At 27.0% G+C, this 20,893-nt stretch overlaps 1 protein-coding gene across 1 annotated transcript in view; it reads right to left on the bottom strand.

Moving 5' to 3' along the window:
* Positions 1-16,412, bottom strand: part of LOC100202272 (mitotic checkpoint protein BUB3) — a 29,793-nt gene extending 13,381 nt beyond the window's left edge. Inside the window, exons 1-7 of the mRNA XM_065791705.1 lie at positions 16,227-16,412; positions 15,983-16,113; positions 15,769-15,851; positions 13,436-13,527; positions 3,028-3,072; positions 2,506-2,544; positions 2,300-2,375 (exon numbers count right to left, since the gene is read on the bottom strand). Of these exons, the coding sequence (XP_065647777.1) occupies positions 2,300-2,375; positions 2,506-2,544; positions 3,028-3,072; positions 13,436-13,527; positions 15,769-15,851; positions 15,983-16,113; positions 16,227-16,346 (586 nt within the window). The 5' untranslated portion in view covers positions 16,347-16,412. The remainder of the gene's footprint in view (positions 1-2,299; positions 2,376-2,505; positions 2,545-3,027; positions 3,073-13,435; positions 13,528-15,768; positions 15,852-15,982; positions 16,114-16,226) is intronic.
* Positions 16,413-20,893: the final 4,481 nt, after the last annotated feature.

The following is a 20,893-nucleotide window of genomic DNA, read 5'->3' as shown; positions in this document are numbered from 1 at the left end:
AAAAAAAAAAAAGATTAAGAACATTTCTTTTATTTACTAAAGATGTGTGAAAAATTAAAAACAATAAAGCAAAAGAATCTTACATTTTTACAAAATCTTGTGGATTAAAACTTTTGATTTTTCAAAATTCAATCAAGTTTTAATTTTTTAATTTAAATTTTCAATTATCATTACAACGAAACATTCTGAAAATAGTAAACATTCCATTCTATCTGTTAGCAGTAAAGACTTCTTTCATTGTTTGTACAAAATAGAAAACTGCTTTCTTATTTAAACTAAATGTGCCATTTAAATATTATCAAGTGAATAATATTTTATATACTTGATTATATACTTAATAAATATATAATGGACTTATACTAATATAATATATATTATTGTAAGCATATATATACTTATACAAATATAATATATAAATAAACTATATACTGAAGAATATTTTGAGAAATGCTTTTGTGAAACTTGTGACAATATTTTTTCTTTGGTTGTTTGTGAACACACTTCCAAAAGTCACAATTCAAAGTTATATAACAAATATATTTGCTATTAGTATTATTTATTGAAACTATTTTTTTTTTAATTTTAAGTTGTGTTTTAACTTTTTTAATAAAAAGACTTTAATATAAGCTTAACTGATTCGAAGATATCAGTGAAAATATTTAGTTTTATATTAACTTATATTTGACAAAAAACTTTATATTCCAACGTTTTGATGTTTTCGAATTTTAAATATAATAGTCATTAATTAATAGAATATGATCGAACTTGTAGGAAATCGAAGCTTTAAGTGAAGTTTTAGTTTGATAAACTTTTTACACTAGATATTTACTTATAAGATATTTATAAATATTACGCTAGATATTTATAAATATTATGCTAGATATATAATTTTTTAACATTTAAGTTTAAAATTTTCATTGAAGTGTTGCAAGTTTTGTTATTTATTACATGAACTTTTATGCAATTCAAAGTAAAAGTTCTAGTTAAGAGAAGTTTTTTGTCAAATGGACCCTAAAAAATTAAACGAGTTAGCGAATGGTTCGACTTAACCAGGGTATGATTAAGCGGATATGATAAAGTTCAACTGAAATTTAAAAAAAAAAACATGCTAGATTTAGCTTTCAAATAGAAGAAAAAAATCATTTTTAATTTGAACTTATACCGCATAAATCAAAATTGAAGTAAGTCACGCATAAATTACGCATGACATACTTTATTACCAATATAACTTCTTTATTTAACAATATGCAAACTCTACTGTTTAAACATATTTTGACTTCAGCACAAAAATTTTACTTAAAATATTTTCTGCAAAATCAACTTATAATTTTTTCCCTTGCAAGTTCTTCAGACGAGCGCGATTTTTTACTTTCACAACGAAACTAGCAAAAAAATGTAATGTAAAGTCTTACTAAAAAGTAAAAGAATTTTACTAGAATTGTCATTTTGTATTTTCTCTTTGCCTAAGACCCCAGAACAAAATGTTCTGCTTGTTTTCTCATTTTTTCTTAAATTCATATTTCACATAAAAGGACCAATCAATAATAACAAAATATGATAAATATTCTATTACAACTTAATGAAAATAAAATGTTTAAAGCTAGACATGAATTCGGCTTATATGCAAGCCAAGTCTTGCTTTAATTATTCTATCTTCTCAAAACCAGTTTATATAAGCAATTTATGGCTCCCACAAAACCAAAAAGAAAACTTATAGATACATAAAATTTTATGTCTAGGTCTGATATAGATTTTAATTTTTTATTTTTGTTTTTTAGGCGTTAATCATAATCATTTGGGAAATTAGCATAATCATTTAGGAATTCTGATCATAATCATAATTGGGAATTCTGAGCATTAAAAAGCATAATCAATTGGTAATTCTGAAATAAAAGCAGTATGATCACACTGTGACTACTAGGGGAAAAACGCAATATAGGGTGGCTAACAAAAGCTACAAAAGCTCTTATGATTAATTAGTTATCTTTTTCTTTTCCCTTTCATTTAAATTATAAATAAATATATTACTGATCATTATAAAATATAGACTACACAACTAATATTATACTGACCATTAATTTTTTATTGATTATTATATTAATTTTATAGTTTCCATTTAATTATTTGCAATAAATAAAAAAGTTTACAACTTTTAAGATATAAAAACTTTTAATATATATTTTAATTAAAAATTGTGAGTGTATGTATGATGTGTGTGTGTATATATATATATATATATATATATATATATATATATATATATATATATATATATATATATATATACATAATTTGATACCTTGCTTATTAGGGAAACACCTGATGCACCTTGTTTGAAACTTAAGACTAGATTCTCTTTTTTGTTGTACAACACCCTAAAATAAATTCATTTCAAATGGTATTTTTAAGATAAGTTAAATATCATTAATCTCTTTTTTTTTTTAATTTTGAAAACAAACATTAAAAAAAACGAGTAAGTAAAAAAATATAAAGTTAAAATCTAACAGTGTTTCGAAGATCCCAAACCATGACTCTTCTTTCAGCCTAAATAAAAAATTCAATGCAAAAAATGATCTTACTCGCCTGCATTATATTTTTATGTTTTGACTTCGTGTTTGCTAAAAATGAGACTACTGTTAAAACTTGATAACAGCAGTTGGAAATTTTAACTGACATTTTAATATACCATGATGTTTAACCACTAGATGCTTTATAATCATAATGTTCTGGTCACCATGGTTTCCTTACTTATATATTAAGTATAAATCCACATTGATATTTGTATATATTACCATAACAAATTAATTATAAAACTGATTATATAAGTATGAATTAAACTTTTCTGGGTGTAAACAGTGCTATTTTATGTTTGTGCATGATATAGCACTGATTATATAAAACAATTTTTTTGGGGGGTTTCAGTACATATAATAGTAATTTCCTAATACAATACCAATTATATTAGGAATTGAAGGACAATAAAAGCTTCCTATGTCAATTGCATAGGTAAAGTTTAAACAATCTTACAGTTCCCACAACAAGTCGCTCTTCTGACAACGCCATGGTGTATACCTAAAATAAAATTAACATTGAAATAAGAATAAAGAAAAAAAACAATAAATGTGTACAACTTTTACATTTTGCTTTAGTTTTTGTTTTTATCTATTTTATTATTTTTTTTACCTTGATTTACTGAAAATTTGAAGAAAAAAGTTTATTAAAACTGTAATGTAATCAACTTGCAATTAACTTCCAACCATAAATTTTCAGAAAACACAAATAAAAAGCTTCTAAAATGCAATATATTTTGTTGAACAGAGATATGGATGCAGGTAGAGTTAAAAATATAGTAGACACTACTTTGAGTGTTTGGGTAAATGTGGCTATAGGTTTGTAAGAGAAATAAAAAAACAATAAAGTTCAAGTACATGATATAAAATATTTAACTTGATAATGACATTTTCAAGTTGAGTTTTAAAAACCAAATCTTATTATGGATTGCAGACTACCAAAAGTAAACCATCAAATAAACAGCAACGTTCAATTTAATTTATTTTCAGGATATCGAATCTTGGCATAACGGAGCATCTACCAATCTGCTTAAGCTTCACCGCACAACAAACAACAAAATATATATACTATAATTTCAAATTACTATTCAAATGTTATAAAAGTGTTTAAAATATTCTTATTGTTTATGATATGCTACCGTAATTTGCATAATATCTAACTTGAATAATATATATATTTTGACATGGAATTCTATCGGTGGATTTTTCATACTTGATTAAAGTTCTTATTTTATTATTATTTTTTATATTATTATATTTATATATTATTATCTTTTATTGTTGCCATACCTAGTTAACTAAGAGCATTTTTTATTTTAACTTTGTTTTTAGTTGTTTTTTCTCATTAATCTTTTCATTTATAACTTCTTTAAATTTTGCTGCAATTTTGCAGTTTGCTATGCAGCTGCAATTTTGCTATGCAGCAATTTTGCAGTTTGCTATTGCAGCTGCAATTTTGCAATTTGCTAAATTTTGCTTTTGTAAAGCAATAACAATGAACAAATGATTTTTAATTAAATTTGAAGTTACAATTTTTAGTAAACAATTGTTAACAAAACTTTGTTTTAATGTAATGTTAGTAATTATCAAAGTTGCATTTCATTAAACGATGGTCTTCTTTGTATCAAATACTCAGTTTAAATGAATTGTTTTAATAATTTTTTGCGTTAAAGAAAAAATAGTGGCATTATTATAATAACATAAAAAGACTTTTATTTCTAAACTTCAATTAATAAAAAGTTAAAAGATGGTCATTTTATTTTTTACATTTCCTTTTTTACAAGCCTTCTCAGAAAAAGCCTTATATGACCATGCATATAATATTTTTGATAACTTGGCTGCAGCTCTTTGCAATTTTAGAAAGTTGATAAAATAAATAAAAAACAAACCAGAATAAATAAAACCATAAAACTTTATTTTAATTTAAAAGTGTTTCACTTTATGGAGTTTAGAAAAGTTCGAAGTTTTAAAGTTATTTAATCCGAGCTTAATTACTTCGAAATTTAATTATTTAAAAATTGGAAACTAAAAAAATGATCTGTAAAATGATTTGAACCTTCATCTAAGGCTGCACAAATAGTCTGACAAATACAACACTTATCCTAAGTGCTACACGCTATATAGTGATATTTATAAAAAATTATTAAATTAAAACTATTAAGATGCTTCTAAAATTAATTAATTATTAGGTTTGAACTATTAATTGAGACACTTCTAAATTTAATAAATATATTAATTTTATGTTTTTATTTTTACTGGTTTATCTTTTAATTTAATTTTACTGGTTTATTATTTATTAAGACTGTTTCTCTTTACAGTTTATGGTTTGTTTATTTTAAACTATTCTGTGTAGTTTTTCAGTGCAATTTTAAATGTGGCCAATTTGTCATAACAAAACACTGTGTGCATGGTCATAAAAGACATGCGTTTACACCTTTCCTGAGAAGACTTGATAAATTATTTTATTATCTTCTTGTTGTAAAAAAAAGCATTCCTTAGATTATGACTTTAAATATAAAAATTAATTTAAAACGCAACTTTAAAGTAAAATAATGATTGCATGTGTTAAAGCTTTTCTACAATAATTTTCCCTACATCATTGCTGTTTACAAAAAAAAACTAAAAATAACAATAACATGAACTTCATAGTTTAATTTAAAAATTTTGAACATCTTCAAAAGGTTTTACTTCAACTAAAGATAATGGTTAAATGATAAAAAATTAATAAAATTATTTAAGAGCTTTTCTAACATTAAACCATTAACTTTCTAAAAATTGAACTATTTTATGCAAAATTGAAAAAACTAAAAATAAAGTTAAATCAAATTTACAACTAAAAAAAATACTTTGATATCAAACCTCAATTTTATTTTAATGAAAAGCTCACCACACAAGAAAAACAGACATACACTTATGATGCCACACTGAATGTTAAACTATTGGCACAATTTCTATTACTTGGTTGATGTTTCAAAAGACTAAGCTGGAAAAAAATGTCTTGGTTTTTTAGTAAAAAAAATGTTCAACTTAAATTCTAAACCACATTGGCATGTATATTCCTAATATAAACTCAATTATTAACTCAAGGTTTTTTAAACTCTAACCTTTTAACTAATGATTTGAGACCTAAACTCTGCAAAGACTATCAGCAGTTGTCATTTATCTAAAATTGTTGTGAACTTGTTACCCTTACTATCGCTATTTGTATAAGTAAAAAAAAAGAATTGTAAACAAAAATTTTTCTTTTTCATTTCCCATTGAATTCAATGTGGGTTTTAAAATCAAATTTTTACAAACAGATTTTTGATTGTCAAGTTTAACAACAAATTTATACAGTTATCCCACAATTATGGATCACCCACAAAAATGTATCAATCTCACTTTCCTTTGTAAATTTTGCATATTAAATTAATTTCAATCCACTCAAAATGTTTTTATTATTAATTAATGAATGTAAATACACAATTAAAATGTGTAATAGTTATTGTTATCACTCAAAAAAAAGAAGAAGAAAACTGCAAAAATATTACAAGCTGTCAAAAAGTAACAGCTCAAACGTCATTGTTATTGTTTTGCAAACTGAAAGCAAAGTTTTTAATTACGTACTTTTTTGCTTGAACCATTTGTTATAAATATTAATAAATGGCAGAAATCAAAGCTAAAAGGTTTAACTAGTTTTTCAATTATGTGGCCTGCAAAACCTAATATCATGACTTAATTTTACAATAAAACTTTGATCCATTTATGTGTTTTTTCACATGAGTAGTAAATATTTATGGATCTGACCTGAAATAAAACATGAAAAAACTAGTTTTCATATTGTTTTTTGGTTCTAGCAAGCAAAAAAAGTCTTCAAAAAAGAATTACACTTAGGACCAACTGCCTGATGCAGTTGTAATTGAGAAGACAACCGAAAAAATTAGAGAAACCGATGCAAAGTTTGCAATTCCTAACTTAACTTTGTGAAATAACATTTTTTGTATCATCAGGACTAATACACCTGGTTCTGAGATAATTTTGACCACTGAAGAAGAACAGAAAATTGAAGACACAATAATTTACCTTGCGAAAATTAGATTTCCTGTCACTGAAACAAGATTGGCAATGATTGTTTCTAATTATGCTGCTATAGTTATGATTGTTTCTAATTATATTGTTATAATCAGACATCAAAGACACATTCCCGAAACATTTCCCTCTACAAATTGGATTTAGGTATTTAGCACGACATCCAATAATTGGATTAGGGCTGGCAAACCTCTAAAACATTCTATAAGTATTTGTCAAAATGCCTTGTCAAATGGCCTAACAAAAACATGTCAAAAGCCCCATCATAATTTTTGTTGATGGTCATAAAAGCCACGTAAACATAAAGATCGTCGAATATTGCAAGCTAAACAGTTTAATTCTCATCTCTCTCCTTCCAAATCAGAATACCAGAATCCTTCAGCCACTGGATCATACTTTTTTCGAGTCATTGAAACAATTTTGGTACTATGTTTTGGAGAGTTTTAAGAATTTGAACCCACAAGCAAGAGTGGGAAAACAAAATTTTAACGACTTCTGAAATCGGTTGTTGATAATTTCACAAATTCATCAATTTGTACTAAAAAATGGCTCTGCAAAATGTGGTTTGCACTAGAGATGTAACTTGTTTTTTTGGTTCTTGTTTTTTTGGTTTCTTTGGTCTTTTTTATGGAAAAAAAATACAGGGGTCTGTTTTTTTGGGTTTTTCTGGGAAATATTTAAAAATTCATTATTTAAGCTACTAAATTTAACTTTAATGGTAATATTATTAAACACATTTTAATTCCAGATTTATATATGAAAATTAAGGCTGAATTTAACTAAAATTCTTTTTCTTTTGGTATGTTTAAATGTAATTTTATTTAATATTTGATATATATTATTATTATTATTATTATTATTATTATTATTATTATTATTATTATTACTATTATTATTATTATTATTATTATTATTATTATTATTATTATTATTATTATTATTATTATTATTATTATTATTATTATTATTATTATTATTATTATTATTACTATTATTAAATTACTGTACTAATAAAGTTTTAAGTTGCAAATAAAAAGTTATATGCAGTTTTAAAAACTCTTTGTAATAATCAATTATATTTAAATTTTAAATATTTTGCTTAACATAGTAAATTTTAATTATAAACATGAGTAAAGCAGGCCGTACAGGGAGGAGAAATAAAATCCTAGTTGCCAATTTATTTATACCTATGAAACAAATTAGCAAAATGGAAAGAGTTAAATGTTCCTTTTGTTTTACATTATGTCTAAAAACAGAACTTGAATGACTAAGCATATTGAAAAATGTCGAAAATGTTCTGATGAAGTAAAAATTTTATATGCAAGTAAATCAGGTCATACTCAAAAACAGCAAGACTCTTCTGGAGATGCTGAACCAAAAACAAAAAATCCACAAAAAATTCTTTTGGAACATTCTCTTCTGAATCAACTAGTAGAAGTAAAACACCAAGTTTCGTGTTTGACAGCATGACAAAAACTAAAAAGGTGTGTATTGTATTTTTAACTTTAAATGTGCGGATTTATGTATGATGGATGGAGCAATTTAAGGTACAGTAACAATCTATTATAATATTAGTTGATGCAATTGAAGCTATATTATTTAGTTAATAAACAGATCATATTTGTTTATATGCTGTTTCTTCTTTACAGAAATGAAGCTATCATTAACTTTGTAATGACATTGCCTTCTTCATCACCCATTTTGTGGAAGACGTTGCCTACAGGTAAAACCAAAATTCTAGTACTGTATACAATGGATTTACTTAACAGACTGGTAGATTTTTAAAATATGCATACTATTTTATAATTAACTTAGATATTGAATTTATAACAAACAACACTGAAAACCATTTTAGTAAGCAGAAATAATATATCAGTAAATAGGTTTATAATATTTATATAGTACAATATATATAATACATCCTAATCTGTTTTGTAGGAACATTAAGCCATTCTGGTGAACATATGGCAAATAAAATAAAGAAAGTTTTAGAAGAAATAAATCCTAACAAAGTTTTGGGCATTGTGACTGACAATGCTGCAAATATAAAAAATGCATGGACTCGTCTAAAAGGTTGTTATCCCCATTTTCATTGCTATGGATGCATTTCAAATGGTTTAAATTTGCTGTTCACAGATTTTTCAAAATTGACAACTTTAAGTGTTTTGATGTCGCAAGTAACTGATATTGTTAAAGAGATAAAAAATTCTCATTTATCTGTTGCAGGATTTAAAGATATACAAAAAAAAATCAGCTGGTGCAGTAAGATGCATTTCCTTGAAACTACCAGTACAAACTAGGTAATACAACTAAAAGTATAAATATACTGTACATTACAAAAAAAATTGAACTATGTAACTAATTTTATTATACATTCAAAAAAATAGATTTCATTTAGTAAATTACTTTATTCTAAATTTATTAAAGTTATCATAATTTCTTTGTGTTTTATTTAATAATGGGGTTCAACTGTAGCATGCTTAGATAGCATACAGGAAAATAAGCAACCATTAAAAACATTGGCTATTTTTGAAAACAGTGGACTTAATTCAGCAACAAAAATTATTATTCTATCAGATGATTTTTTTGACAGGGTTGAAGGTTTTTTCAAATTGCTCTCACCAATAACTGATGCAATAAAGAAAAGTGAATCAAATACTCCCTATATATTATCTACTGTTGTGGAAACTTTTCAGTTCTTGGAAGACCACACTTTTAAAAACTTAACAGTTATGCCATTCTCAAAAAAGAAAGAAGAAGAAGCCAAAAAGATCATCAAGAAAAGAAAAGATTTTTGTTTAACAGAAATTCGCTTGGCTGCCAATATACTAGATCCCAAATCTTGACTGGAAAACAAAAGGTGTTTACTACACATAATTCATATATGATTCTTAAAACCAAATACATTTTAGCCTTGAGCATTAAAAGTAAAATATTTGAAAAATTTTGAAATATTTTAAACACTATTTTCAAATTTGAAAATACTATTTAAATTAATAAAGTAATTGTAAAATTATTGAAAAAAAAATCTTTTTATAGATTGATGCATGTGAGGCAATACACAACATTGCTGCAAGTATGCCTGAAGTAAACAAAGAAATTATGATGTTTGACTCGGCTAATTACCCATCAAAGGGTGGCATATTTTCAAAACCTATTATTTGGATTGCAGTTGGAATAACTCAACCCATAAATTGGTGGAAAGGGTTGTATTCCTTTACTGAACTATCCAAAGTTGCATCTTGAATTCTTCAGCTACCAGCTTCAAGTGCAGCATGTGAGAAAAGTTTTAGCACTTATTCTAACATTCATAGTGCGAAAAGAAATCGCTTAACAACTGAAAGGGCTGGAAAACTAGTTTTCATTTCACAAAATTTAAAACTTGAAAATATTGAAAACACTATTTATGAAAATGGTACAAGCATAACTACTCCTCAAATTAATAACTCGAGTGTAAATAAAGTTCCTAGCGCTTCAATGCCTTGGTAAGAGTATGAAGCAGTTAATCAGAGTATGAAGCAGTTAGAAAGCGACAGTGACTTTGTTAATGAATCATTAGATAAAGGCAGTCTAGGGCGGGAGGACTCGGACTCAGAAAGCCAATCCATATAGAATATCTTCTATAGTTTAAATACATGTTAAAGTTACTAAATTATTGACTATTTTGCTTAAATGCAGTAGTGGTGTAGTGGTAAAGCGCTCGCTTCATAAGCGAGAGGTTCAGAGTTCAATCCCTACCATGTACCTGGTAGTACTGCGCTCAACTTGTTTCTCCACGCAGCGGCCTTGTTGGTCAAGGTTCATGTTTTGGAGTTATAGAGTTGAGAGAGGGTTATAACCACTATTAAGTAGCCTCCTCATATGTAGTGGCCTTCTCGGCTATACTACACTACACAGTGCTACACTACTTAGCACTAAATTAATAATCAATTAAAACTAATAAAACATTATTATTCAAAAATATTAGAATATGTAAATTAAATAAAGTTAGAGCTTTCTTTATAAGGGCTTACTGGCAATATAATTCAACATATGTAACAAACAATGTAAGGCCAATTTATTACATAATAATTATTAGAGTTGTCTATTTCTTTAAAGATTTAAAGTCTGATATTAAATAACCATGATGTTGTATTTTAGTATATTTAATTATAAAAATGGCTATTTTGTCTTGGACAAGTATAGTTTCTGTATATAATGAGTATAATATTTAGGATATTATAGTACTACAAAAACGTACCTATAAATGTTTTTGATCACATTTCAATTTCACGACTGAAATTATATTATAACTTTTTTTATTAGTTTTATAGTTAATCTTTATTATAATGTAGGAATTTCAGCTTATTTTATGTAAAAAAATAATTTTTGAAGCCCTGCTGTTTCATATTTTTGTAAATGTTCAATTGAAATTTATTTGCTTTATCACTTTAAAAGTTATTTTCTATAAAATTTTGTATGAATAAGTATAAAGTGTTATACATTTTTGAAAGTGTCATGTTACGGAGATTTTAGAACAAATTCATATTATTTTTAGCAGTCACCCACGCTTCCCCACGCTTCGTTTGTATAATTAATTTGTAGCTTAGGTGTTTTTTAAAAACGATTTATTAAAATTTTAAAAATAATGATAAAAGAGAAAGAAAACAGAAAATAGTGATAAAAGAGAAAGAAAACAGCTTTTTATCGTGCTTTTAGACTATATCTGTTTAAAAATATATATATTTTTTTTTTTTTTGAAAAGGAGGTATTACAATAGTTTGTTTAGGGACGACGTTTTTCTTTAGAATTGATAAAGTTATTTAATTTTAAATGTTTCAGTATATATATATATATATATATGAAACAATATTTAAGAAGTAAAACATGACAAATAAACATTCTCATAACTTAATATTAAATCGCTTCATAAATATACTTAATAAATAGCTCTTTAAGTTTTTTATTAAAACATTAACTTTAAATTGGTGTTTATACATTGTATTTGTGATTATAATGATCATATACTATAAATAGACAGAATAAAACAAAAAACTCTTCCAAATTATTTACCAAGAAAAAGGAAAAACTTGTTTAAAAAGTCAAAAAAAAACAGAAAACACCAAAAAAAAGAAAAAACACAAAAAAACAAGTTTTTTTGACCTAAAAAAACACAAGAGGAAAAAAGCACGTTTATTTGCAACTCTAGTTTGTACCCTTGGAATTTTGATGCTATAGATTTGACACGTCTTTCAGCCTATTGCCAGAAAGAAAAACTGGTTTTGGAAGCTACAGATGTTGTGCTCCATGTTCCTAGGACCCCATTTTGCGATAAATTGCAGTTGCTAGAGTCAAAACTAACCTCACAGCAATTTGAAAGTTTTGAAGAGAACCGCAAGAAAGATTTTTGGTATGGACCAATCATGGATACAGCGCTTTTCAATCTATGGCAGTAATGGATAAGGCATCTAAAGGTTATGGCAGTGTGACAAAATAGTTCAGCAAAAATGTTTGGAAACAGCCACAAAAAAATTCAAAACCGGAAACTCTTGATCCCATGATAGACTGTTTTAATTGACCAAGAGAAATGCCAAATGAAAGTTCACTAAAACTTAAATCTGAACATGTTCCAGCTGTTACAACAAGCGATAAGTGGTTGGAATAAATTCAGAAAAAGGACCAAGAGAAAAAACTGAAGGGAGAAGAAATACAGAATCAAAAAAATTAAACAAGAGGCATCAAAACTACAAAAAGAACAAGAAAAGGCAGAAAAAAAGAAAAATAAATGAAAAAAAAAAAGAAATTTCCTAAAAACTAAATTTTCACTGTTTTACATTTTAAAACTGAAATAACGTTTAAAATATTAATCTAAACTTTTTTAATCCATAATTGTGTCTATTCTGATCCATAATTGTAGTCACTATTGTTCATGATCCATAATTGTGTTTTTTATAACATTTTGCTAAAAGTTTTTTTTTTACTTAATTGTGTTAGGAAAACTGTTTTGAAATGTTTACACATTTAAAGTAAACATTTCAATCTACAGATATTGTTTTTACAAAATATTATATCCTTCAATAGGATTTACAAAATAATATATACATTCAAACTATAAAAAAAGCTTAAGTGGTCCATTATACTTTTTTCTTGGCTGCCAAATTACCTGCATTCCAATCATCCACCAATGTAGTGGTAATATAAAGTTATGTATGTGTTACAGGATACATAAATAAAGCCTTGGCATAAATCCATTTATCAACCAACTTTGAATAAAAATCGTTCATTAAGTATTTTAATAATTTTTTTGCTTTTATTGCTAGATTCTAAGATCTCTTTGCAGGCAACTCGGACATAAAAATCTTTTCCAGGACCTATGTATTCAGAAAGCTTTTATTAGCATTCTTATTTATTCTTAATATTATCAACTCTACCATGTTTAAACAAGAAACTTCATACTTTGCAAACCTTTAGCAGAAATTTTGATTTATATTGTGAATGTTTTTGACAAATAAACAATATAAAAACAATACATAGAAAAGTTTTGACAAAATTAATTTTTAATTGTTTCAATATCACATAGAAGTCCAAGTGAGGCTGAGTGGCATTTAAAAAATGTTTTGACGCAACATTGTATCTGTGGTTAAAGCTAATTACAAAAAACACAACATGACACACCCTAATACATGGTATTGCTTTGTTATAATTTCATATTACATTTTATTATTATAATATTAAATTGCAATACACATCAGTTATTCGTAAGAAAATTCATTAACAATAATTTGAATGAATAAAAATGTTCAAAAAGTTAAAATTACTCGTTCATCTTGATCATGTGTATCGATGCATTTACTTTGACGAGGATCCCAAAGTTTTACAGTACAATCCCAACTTCCTGTAATAAGTATACCTAAAGGAAATTAATGGCAAACAAACTATATAGAACAAAAACAAGTTAAAAGTTATTGTTTAAAACTTCTAGTTTATAAATATAAATTTTTAGAATTAATACAAAAGTTATTATTTATAATAGCCTATTTGCTTTAAATCATCATTTTTATATCATAAAATTATAACTTTAATAAATATTATACTAAACATGCAATGAATATCATTTTACTACTCTAGAAACATCATGGAAACAAAATTTAGTTGTCTAAATATCCGATAATATAAAATGATTCTATATATGAAATGTTTTTTAATATGAACTAGTTCTAAGATCATGGGTGATATTATATCCAACTTTAACTGGTCCCATTTACAAAGATTTTGCAATTTCACTGTCAGGAAACATAGCTTGTAATAAAGTATTTGCATCTTTGTTTGAATTGTTAGAAATTTCACTAAAGCATCTGTTGCCCACATTTCTGTACAGATTTTCTTAGAACTTGATTCAATGAGTTCCAAATATTGTTGCTTCATAATGCATCCTAATGAGGAACTATTAGTTATATTTAAATAAGAGTCCTCCACTAAATTTATTAATTTATGGAAGACTCTTATTTAATGCTAACAATTATTTTATGGAAAACTTGCATTGAGCCTGGGTATTATCTTTTTCTTTAATTAGCCAAAAATTAAGCTTAGTGCAACTTTCATTATTTAACTATTTATTATTAAAACAAGTTTTTTTTCTCTACTTTACTCATTATTCTATCTCTAAAAATACAACAACAAAATATTATAATATTAGATATGAATTAATTATTTTAAGCAAAAAAAAAAAACTTATTGAGTGGTATCATCAACAACAAAATAACAACTTGATTGTAAAATGAGTCAATCCTCAAATAGAATTACTTGATTTTCCCTGACCCGGGACCAGGGATTGTAGACCCTTTACGACAGCGTGGAAAGTATTTGGACGATATTTGGGCGCTGCCTAAATTTAGAAAATAAGGACCATTTTTTTATATGGAAAATATTGTTGTTTTTTTTGAGAAAAAATGCCTACATGCTTACTGATAAATTTCTGTAATTATTTAATTGTAAATTCTTTGTCTACCCAGGTTTTCTATGGCTATAGCTATTCTAGGATAAAAATTTGGGCAGCAGTAACCCCATCCCAGAGAAATTTAGTGGAAATATTGCAGAATACAGACGTTTATTTGCGGAAAACATAACAAAAAAAAAGGTCCTCAATTTTTAATTTGGGCAGTACCCAAATACAGTCAATACTGTCGAAAACAGTCTAGAATAGCCCTTGATTAGTTGTATTTTATATAATTGTTGTTAAAGTTATCTACAATTATAACTCATTATCATATGAATAGTCATCATTATTATTGCTCAAAATAAAGAAACAGAATTTACAGTAATTTAAACAAAAAAAAAAACTTTTTACTTTATATAAAAAATAGAGCCTCTTTTTTATTTTACAGCTCTTTTATCTTATGTAAAATATGTTTGTAAGAAACAAAGGATTCAGAGTGTTTTGTCAAGAGATAATCGTCATTTGGTGACAATGTTGCTACTTGCTGAAAATCATGGTACTAGCATAGCTTTTATTCTAATATTATTTTTAATAAAATAACAATTTTTTTTTGGCAGAAGTTGATAGTTTTTGTACAAATGTCTTGAATACTATTGATCACAATTGATACAATTAATACAATTGCTTAGATAACCCACTTTTTGCATTACAGATTTTCCATTAGTAATGATGTGCAAAATGTATTTATCATAATTCTGCATAAATTACATAAACACTTTATGAACTTCATTTTTTTTTTTCAGCTAATTTATATATCTGCAACTTTAACCTGATGTTTACTTGTCAAAATTAAGGATAGTCAATCCAGAATAAACTTGCCAGATGGTAACAGAGCTGATAACAATGCTGCATCAAAATTGATTAATAAAAATTAACATAATCTAAACTTGAACATAATTAATCTAAAATTAACATAATTAAAACAAACATGAGACAATTAAGACAATTTCTTTTTTCCTTTTACAAAGATGGTTATTTTTCACAAAGAAAATGTTCAAGCCTAATGAACACATAAAATGTAAAGAATTATATAAACCTTGAATATAAAAAATGTAAATAATGAGTAAATTAAAAATTCAAGCAATTTTATTTAGTTTACATATTCAAAGTTAGAAAATTTGAATATGTAAACAATTATTTTACAAACAGGATTACCTAGTTCAGGGCAAAATTCAACACATTTGATTGGTGCATTATGAAATCCAAGAAATGTCTCTACAGAAGTGTTGAAGTCATAGCTAAAATGCAAATCAATATAAGTATGAATTATTATTATATCAAATAAAATCATTTCTATTTATTTATGTATTAACTTCAACGCGATTTCAAATTAATTATATTGTAATCAAAACTTATTAAATGTACCAACCCTGACAGTTTACCCTCTAATCCTCCAACATAACCATGCGTAGGATCAACAAAAGTACAGTCTAATAGAGCATTAATATTTTCATAGCATGAACGTTGTGTGTTTGTTCCAACATCGTAAAGACGTGCTGTCTTAAAAGAAAAACATAAACTACTAAACACTGAAGAATCAATAAAATATTTATAAATTCATTTAAAATATGACGTATCTACATTGGTAACCTTTTTTCAAAATTCAAACTTACATGGTCCCAAGATGTTACAAATAAAAAATTTGAGGAAGTGGGACCAAACTTTGCTGAGGAAATAGTATCTTTTGGAGGGTCTTTTAGCAAAAATTCATTTACAGATGGTTCAGACGTCATTTCGAATGAAATTATTATACTCGAACCTATCGGAGTCAAAAACTTTTTCAAATCGTTTCGCGCATTTAGCGAAAAAATTAGTGACCCGACTAAAATCACCAGAAATAATAAAGACAATTTAAGAAAATTAAAAAAAAAACATGAATAATGTTAATTTTACAAAAATAGGAGTCATAAAACTGTTTCCTGAAATCAGTGATTAAACTAAGTAAACATTTCAATTATGATTAGATTATGTAGCAACCAGGGCCGTCCCGACGAGATCTTAAAGAAGAGAGGGGTAAGTATTTGTTTTTTGCCGACTAAAGCCTAGAAAATTTTTTTTGCCGACTAAGAAAAAAGGTCTTTGTTGGCTGACATTTGTCGACTGCCAACAATAGATCCAATTTTGCTGACTCTTAAATTTCTTAGGGCCCTAGATACCTCCTACGCCACACTCCCCTCGGGACATCTCTGGTAGCAACGTCAATGATATTCTTCAGAATACGTTAGTAAATTCGGAATGGATCTGCAGTATACAACGGATATTATTATATAAAACGGATGTTTGCCGAATATATCAGAGAAAAAAAATAATTTAATAAGTATGATTGAAGAACAATGACAAATCAACAGTACCAGTAGGGCCGGATTACGGCATATGCCAACTAAGCCAATGCTTTGAGCCTAAGCTGATAAGGTTTAAAAAATATAAATAAGGAAAAATAGAAAACTAAAGTTAAACATTTTGATTTTCAAACATTTAATATGAATTTACAAACATTTGAAACTCAAAATATAAAAAGTTTTTGTTAGCGTATGATCAAATTTAGCCTTAAAACTAAAACCTGGTAAATTTACAATAATGACCAACAATAAACTTATTAAAAATGAGTTATTAATAGCTTTTCAAACGTTAAAACTAAACAAAGGATTAGAAGTTGATGAAATAAGTAGTAATGTTGTAATAAAATCTATCTATTCTTTAATAACGTCATTGTTGCATATTTTTAATCTACTTTAAAACAAGGAATATTTTTAAAAAAATTTAAAACTGCATGAATTATACCTGTTTTTAAATCGGGTGATTCTTCTAATGTCTCTAATTATAGACCTATCTTCGTTTTTCCTTGCTTCTTAAAATACTGGAATGAATAATGTATATTAGACTATTCTCTTTTTTAGAAACAATTTGGGTTCTAAAAAGGTCATTCAACTGATCATGCTATTCTTAAACTTGTTTATGATACTTTTTGAACCTTTGATAAAAGAGTTTTCATTAGATATTTTTATAGATCAGGGCCGTACCGTGAAATTTTTTAGCTGGAGGGGGGGGGGGCAATTTTGAAAAAAAAGGCAGTTTTAAAACACCAAATAAATATCTTACTAAATTTACTTAATAAAAATAAAATTTTTGTGAAACATAGGTATATTTGTGTAAACAATGTTTACATAAACGAATTTATTGTTCTCCGAATATTTTTTCTACTTTTATACTGCATAGGCGTATAAGCAAGCTCCTTGTTAGAAAATGGGTATCGATACAAAAATTAGTTATACTTTGATAAATGGTTTAAATTTTTATTCAAAAATTAAACTTTTTTCATACAATTTTCTAGGATGTAAAGTAAAAAATAATTTTGAAACTTGTTTATAATCAACAATTTCATTGAGATGGATATTCATGATGGCTAATGAGCCAACTCTATCTGCAGCCATACTGATTCTCAACCATATTCTTAATCTTCGCATTGCTGAAAAACTGCGTTTGCATTCTGTGGACGTTACGGGTAGTGTACATCCGATCTTTAAAAGCTCAAAGAGATTTGAAATTTGATTTTCATCGCAGATTTTTATGGCTTTAGCTAGAGTATTAGGCCTATTATTAGGTTTAATAACAGACAATTTTCTTTTCCAAAACATGAGTTCTTGATCTACAGCTTCTGAGTTTGGAATATCACTTTTATACATTTCAGTTAACTCCTGGAAAGCAGTTATCTCCTCATTGCAAATTATCGAGGGAACCAAGCATAAAACCTTAGCAGCAATGCAATTTGTCTTTTGGAATCGTATTTTGATTTCTGAAATGATGGTGTTAAGAAAAAGTATAATCAAGGCCCGTTTATAATATTCATGGGGACTCTCTGCAGGTACGTTATTTCTGTAGGCCTGTCTCATAGTGATTCTGGGAATCGATGGTTCTACAAATAATTCACTTGCCATACGAGTAGCTTGTTGGTAAATTGCGTAAGTTTCTTTTTCAACATTTTTCCGTAGATGGTTCAAATCGTCGATTGTTTCTTGAATGTGACTGTATGCATAGACAGTATCCGTTGTGCGCCCTTCTACTCTCTCTGATGTATATGACAACGGGTGAATTAAGCGGTACAAAGCTATAATACTAAATATGAATTCGAACTTAGTTCGAATTCATAATTGGTATTATAACTTTTTCCATGTGCGTCCCAATCCATATTAAAATCTATATTAAACTGTTCTATATTAGAGTGTATTCCTAAAATAATCTCTGCAACATGCTCCAGCAAGGGCTCTCTTTTCGGAGAGGTGTTAAAATAAATGGATATATTTCTGTATACCTCCAAAATGTTATCAATGATTGGTATTTTTGTTGCTGCAGCAATTGATAAATTCAAATTATGTGAGCTAGAATGTATTACAATGTAGCTCACATAATTTACAATGGCTTTTGGTGATCCTTTTAAAATATAGCTGGCAACACCTTTTTTTACAGATTGCATGTTTGGTGCGCTATCGTTACACTGACCTCTATAAGAACTAAGATCAATTCCACTTTCGCTATAAAATTTCATCAAGCTTTGCCCAATATTTTAGCCTGTTATTCTGTCAAGATTCAAAAAGTTTAGAAATACTTCTCTAATTTCTTTTTCTCCGTTTACGTATCTCATACATACTGATAGAATTTGTTGGTTTGCAGTTGTTACCTCATCTGCTGAAATTGAATAGTAATTTGCAGCTTTGGTTTCTTTCCAATTATATTAATTATTTCATTTTGACTCTTGGGGCCAAGGTAGCTGACATCTTTGCGTATTGTTTGTATATGTGCATTAAGTTCAGCGTTATGGTGAGCTATTTCTTGCACAATTGCAAGAAAGTTTCCAGGATTACCTTTTTGGTCTGAGTTTTTCATACACTTTTCATAAGTTCCACGAAATGCAAGTCTTAGATATTCTATCTAATGTTTCAACAATGTACAGGTACATTTGTTGTCGGTTTTTTAAAGTGTTATTGCTTTGTAATGGAATAGTTTGTCTTGGATCTTCAAAACGACATCAAATGCCATTAGCTAGTTCGATAGCTTCTTTTTGGTATCTGTTGCCTATATGTAGTTTTTGTTTCTCTAAAACATTGTGCCATTCCTTATATCCACGGTTAATAAAAGCTCCCGAAGATTTTTTTTATCCTGCTTTAGAAATAAAGTGTAGTGTATGCAGTAGACTTTTGTTGTAGAAAAATCCATTTTGTAAATATTCTTCTTTACAAGCGCGTTTTAATTTTTTGGGAAATTGAAAATGTATCTTCTGTTTTAAGTTATTCGTAAACATTTTGCATATTTCATGTGGTGATAATTCTTGATTTCCGCGCAAGAGTTCATCAGTATCATATCGTTTTTCTTCTTCTTTAAAATCACTTTCTTTTAAATTTGTTTGTTCTACTTCGCATGACAAGCTTTTGTTGACATTATTATCATCTTTAATGACTTCCTCTTTTTCGTTATTATCATCTTTAATGACTTCCTCTTTTTCTTCTACTTCGGGTTATGTTTTATCGGTTACATTTTGAGAACTGTCGATAATAAAAAACACATGAAACATAAGTAATTAAGAATAAACTTTCAGATCTTAAACTATATCAAAATTAAAAAAACTCGTGTAAACATTACAATAAAATACATGTAATAACTAAAGTACTATCATACAAAAATTTAACGTATAGATAATATTTATATCTGTATCTAGTTAATATCTATATCTAGTTAATATCAAACTAATCAAACTAATTATTATAAAAAGAAGATCAAAATAACTTTTTTACTTAAAATATCCAGCTAACGATTTGCATTTCTTTGCAGCATTTTGAAGCTCTTTTTTATCAGCTGTTCGTTTCCTAATTTGGTTAGGCATGTTAACTCTATCGTTTGCTTTTAAAAGTGAATTAGTATTAGTAGAGAATTGTAATAACAGAGAATTGTAATAACTCTGGAGAGACTATGTTTTATTTTTGGTTTACAAAAGATTTCACAATGCAATGACTTGTAATGATGCCTTACGTTTGTGAAACAATAAAGTAAAAATTGTTTCATGAGAATGATTCATAAAAACCAAATAATTATCATAAAAAATTTTGATTAAATATTTTGACATCGAAAAGAGTCAAGAAATAATTTTTGGCGTCAAATTAAGAAAGGCACTTTGCATAAAAAGGGGTGTCGATCGCACCCAACAACCCCTCCCCTCTCTCCCCCCTCCTCCCACGGTATGGGCCTGTAGACCTTAGCAAAGCCTTTGACATATTAGACCACGATATTT

The sequence above is a fragment of the Hydra vulgaris genome, chromosome 02, assembly GCF_038396675.1.
Source record: "Hydra vulgaris chromosome 02, alternate assembly HydraT2T_AEP".
Taxonomy (NCBI): Eukaryota; Metazoa; Cnidaria; class Hydrozoa; order Anthoathecata; family Hydridae; genus Hydra; species Hydra vulgaris.
Note: the sequence above shows the minus strand (reverse complement) of the source record. Positions and strands in the feature narration are given on the sequence as shown.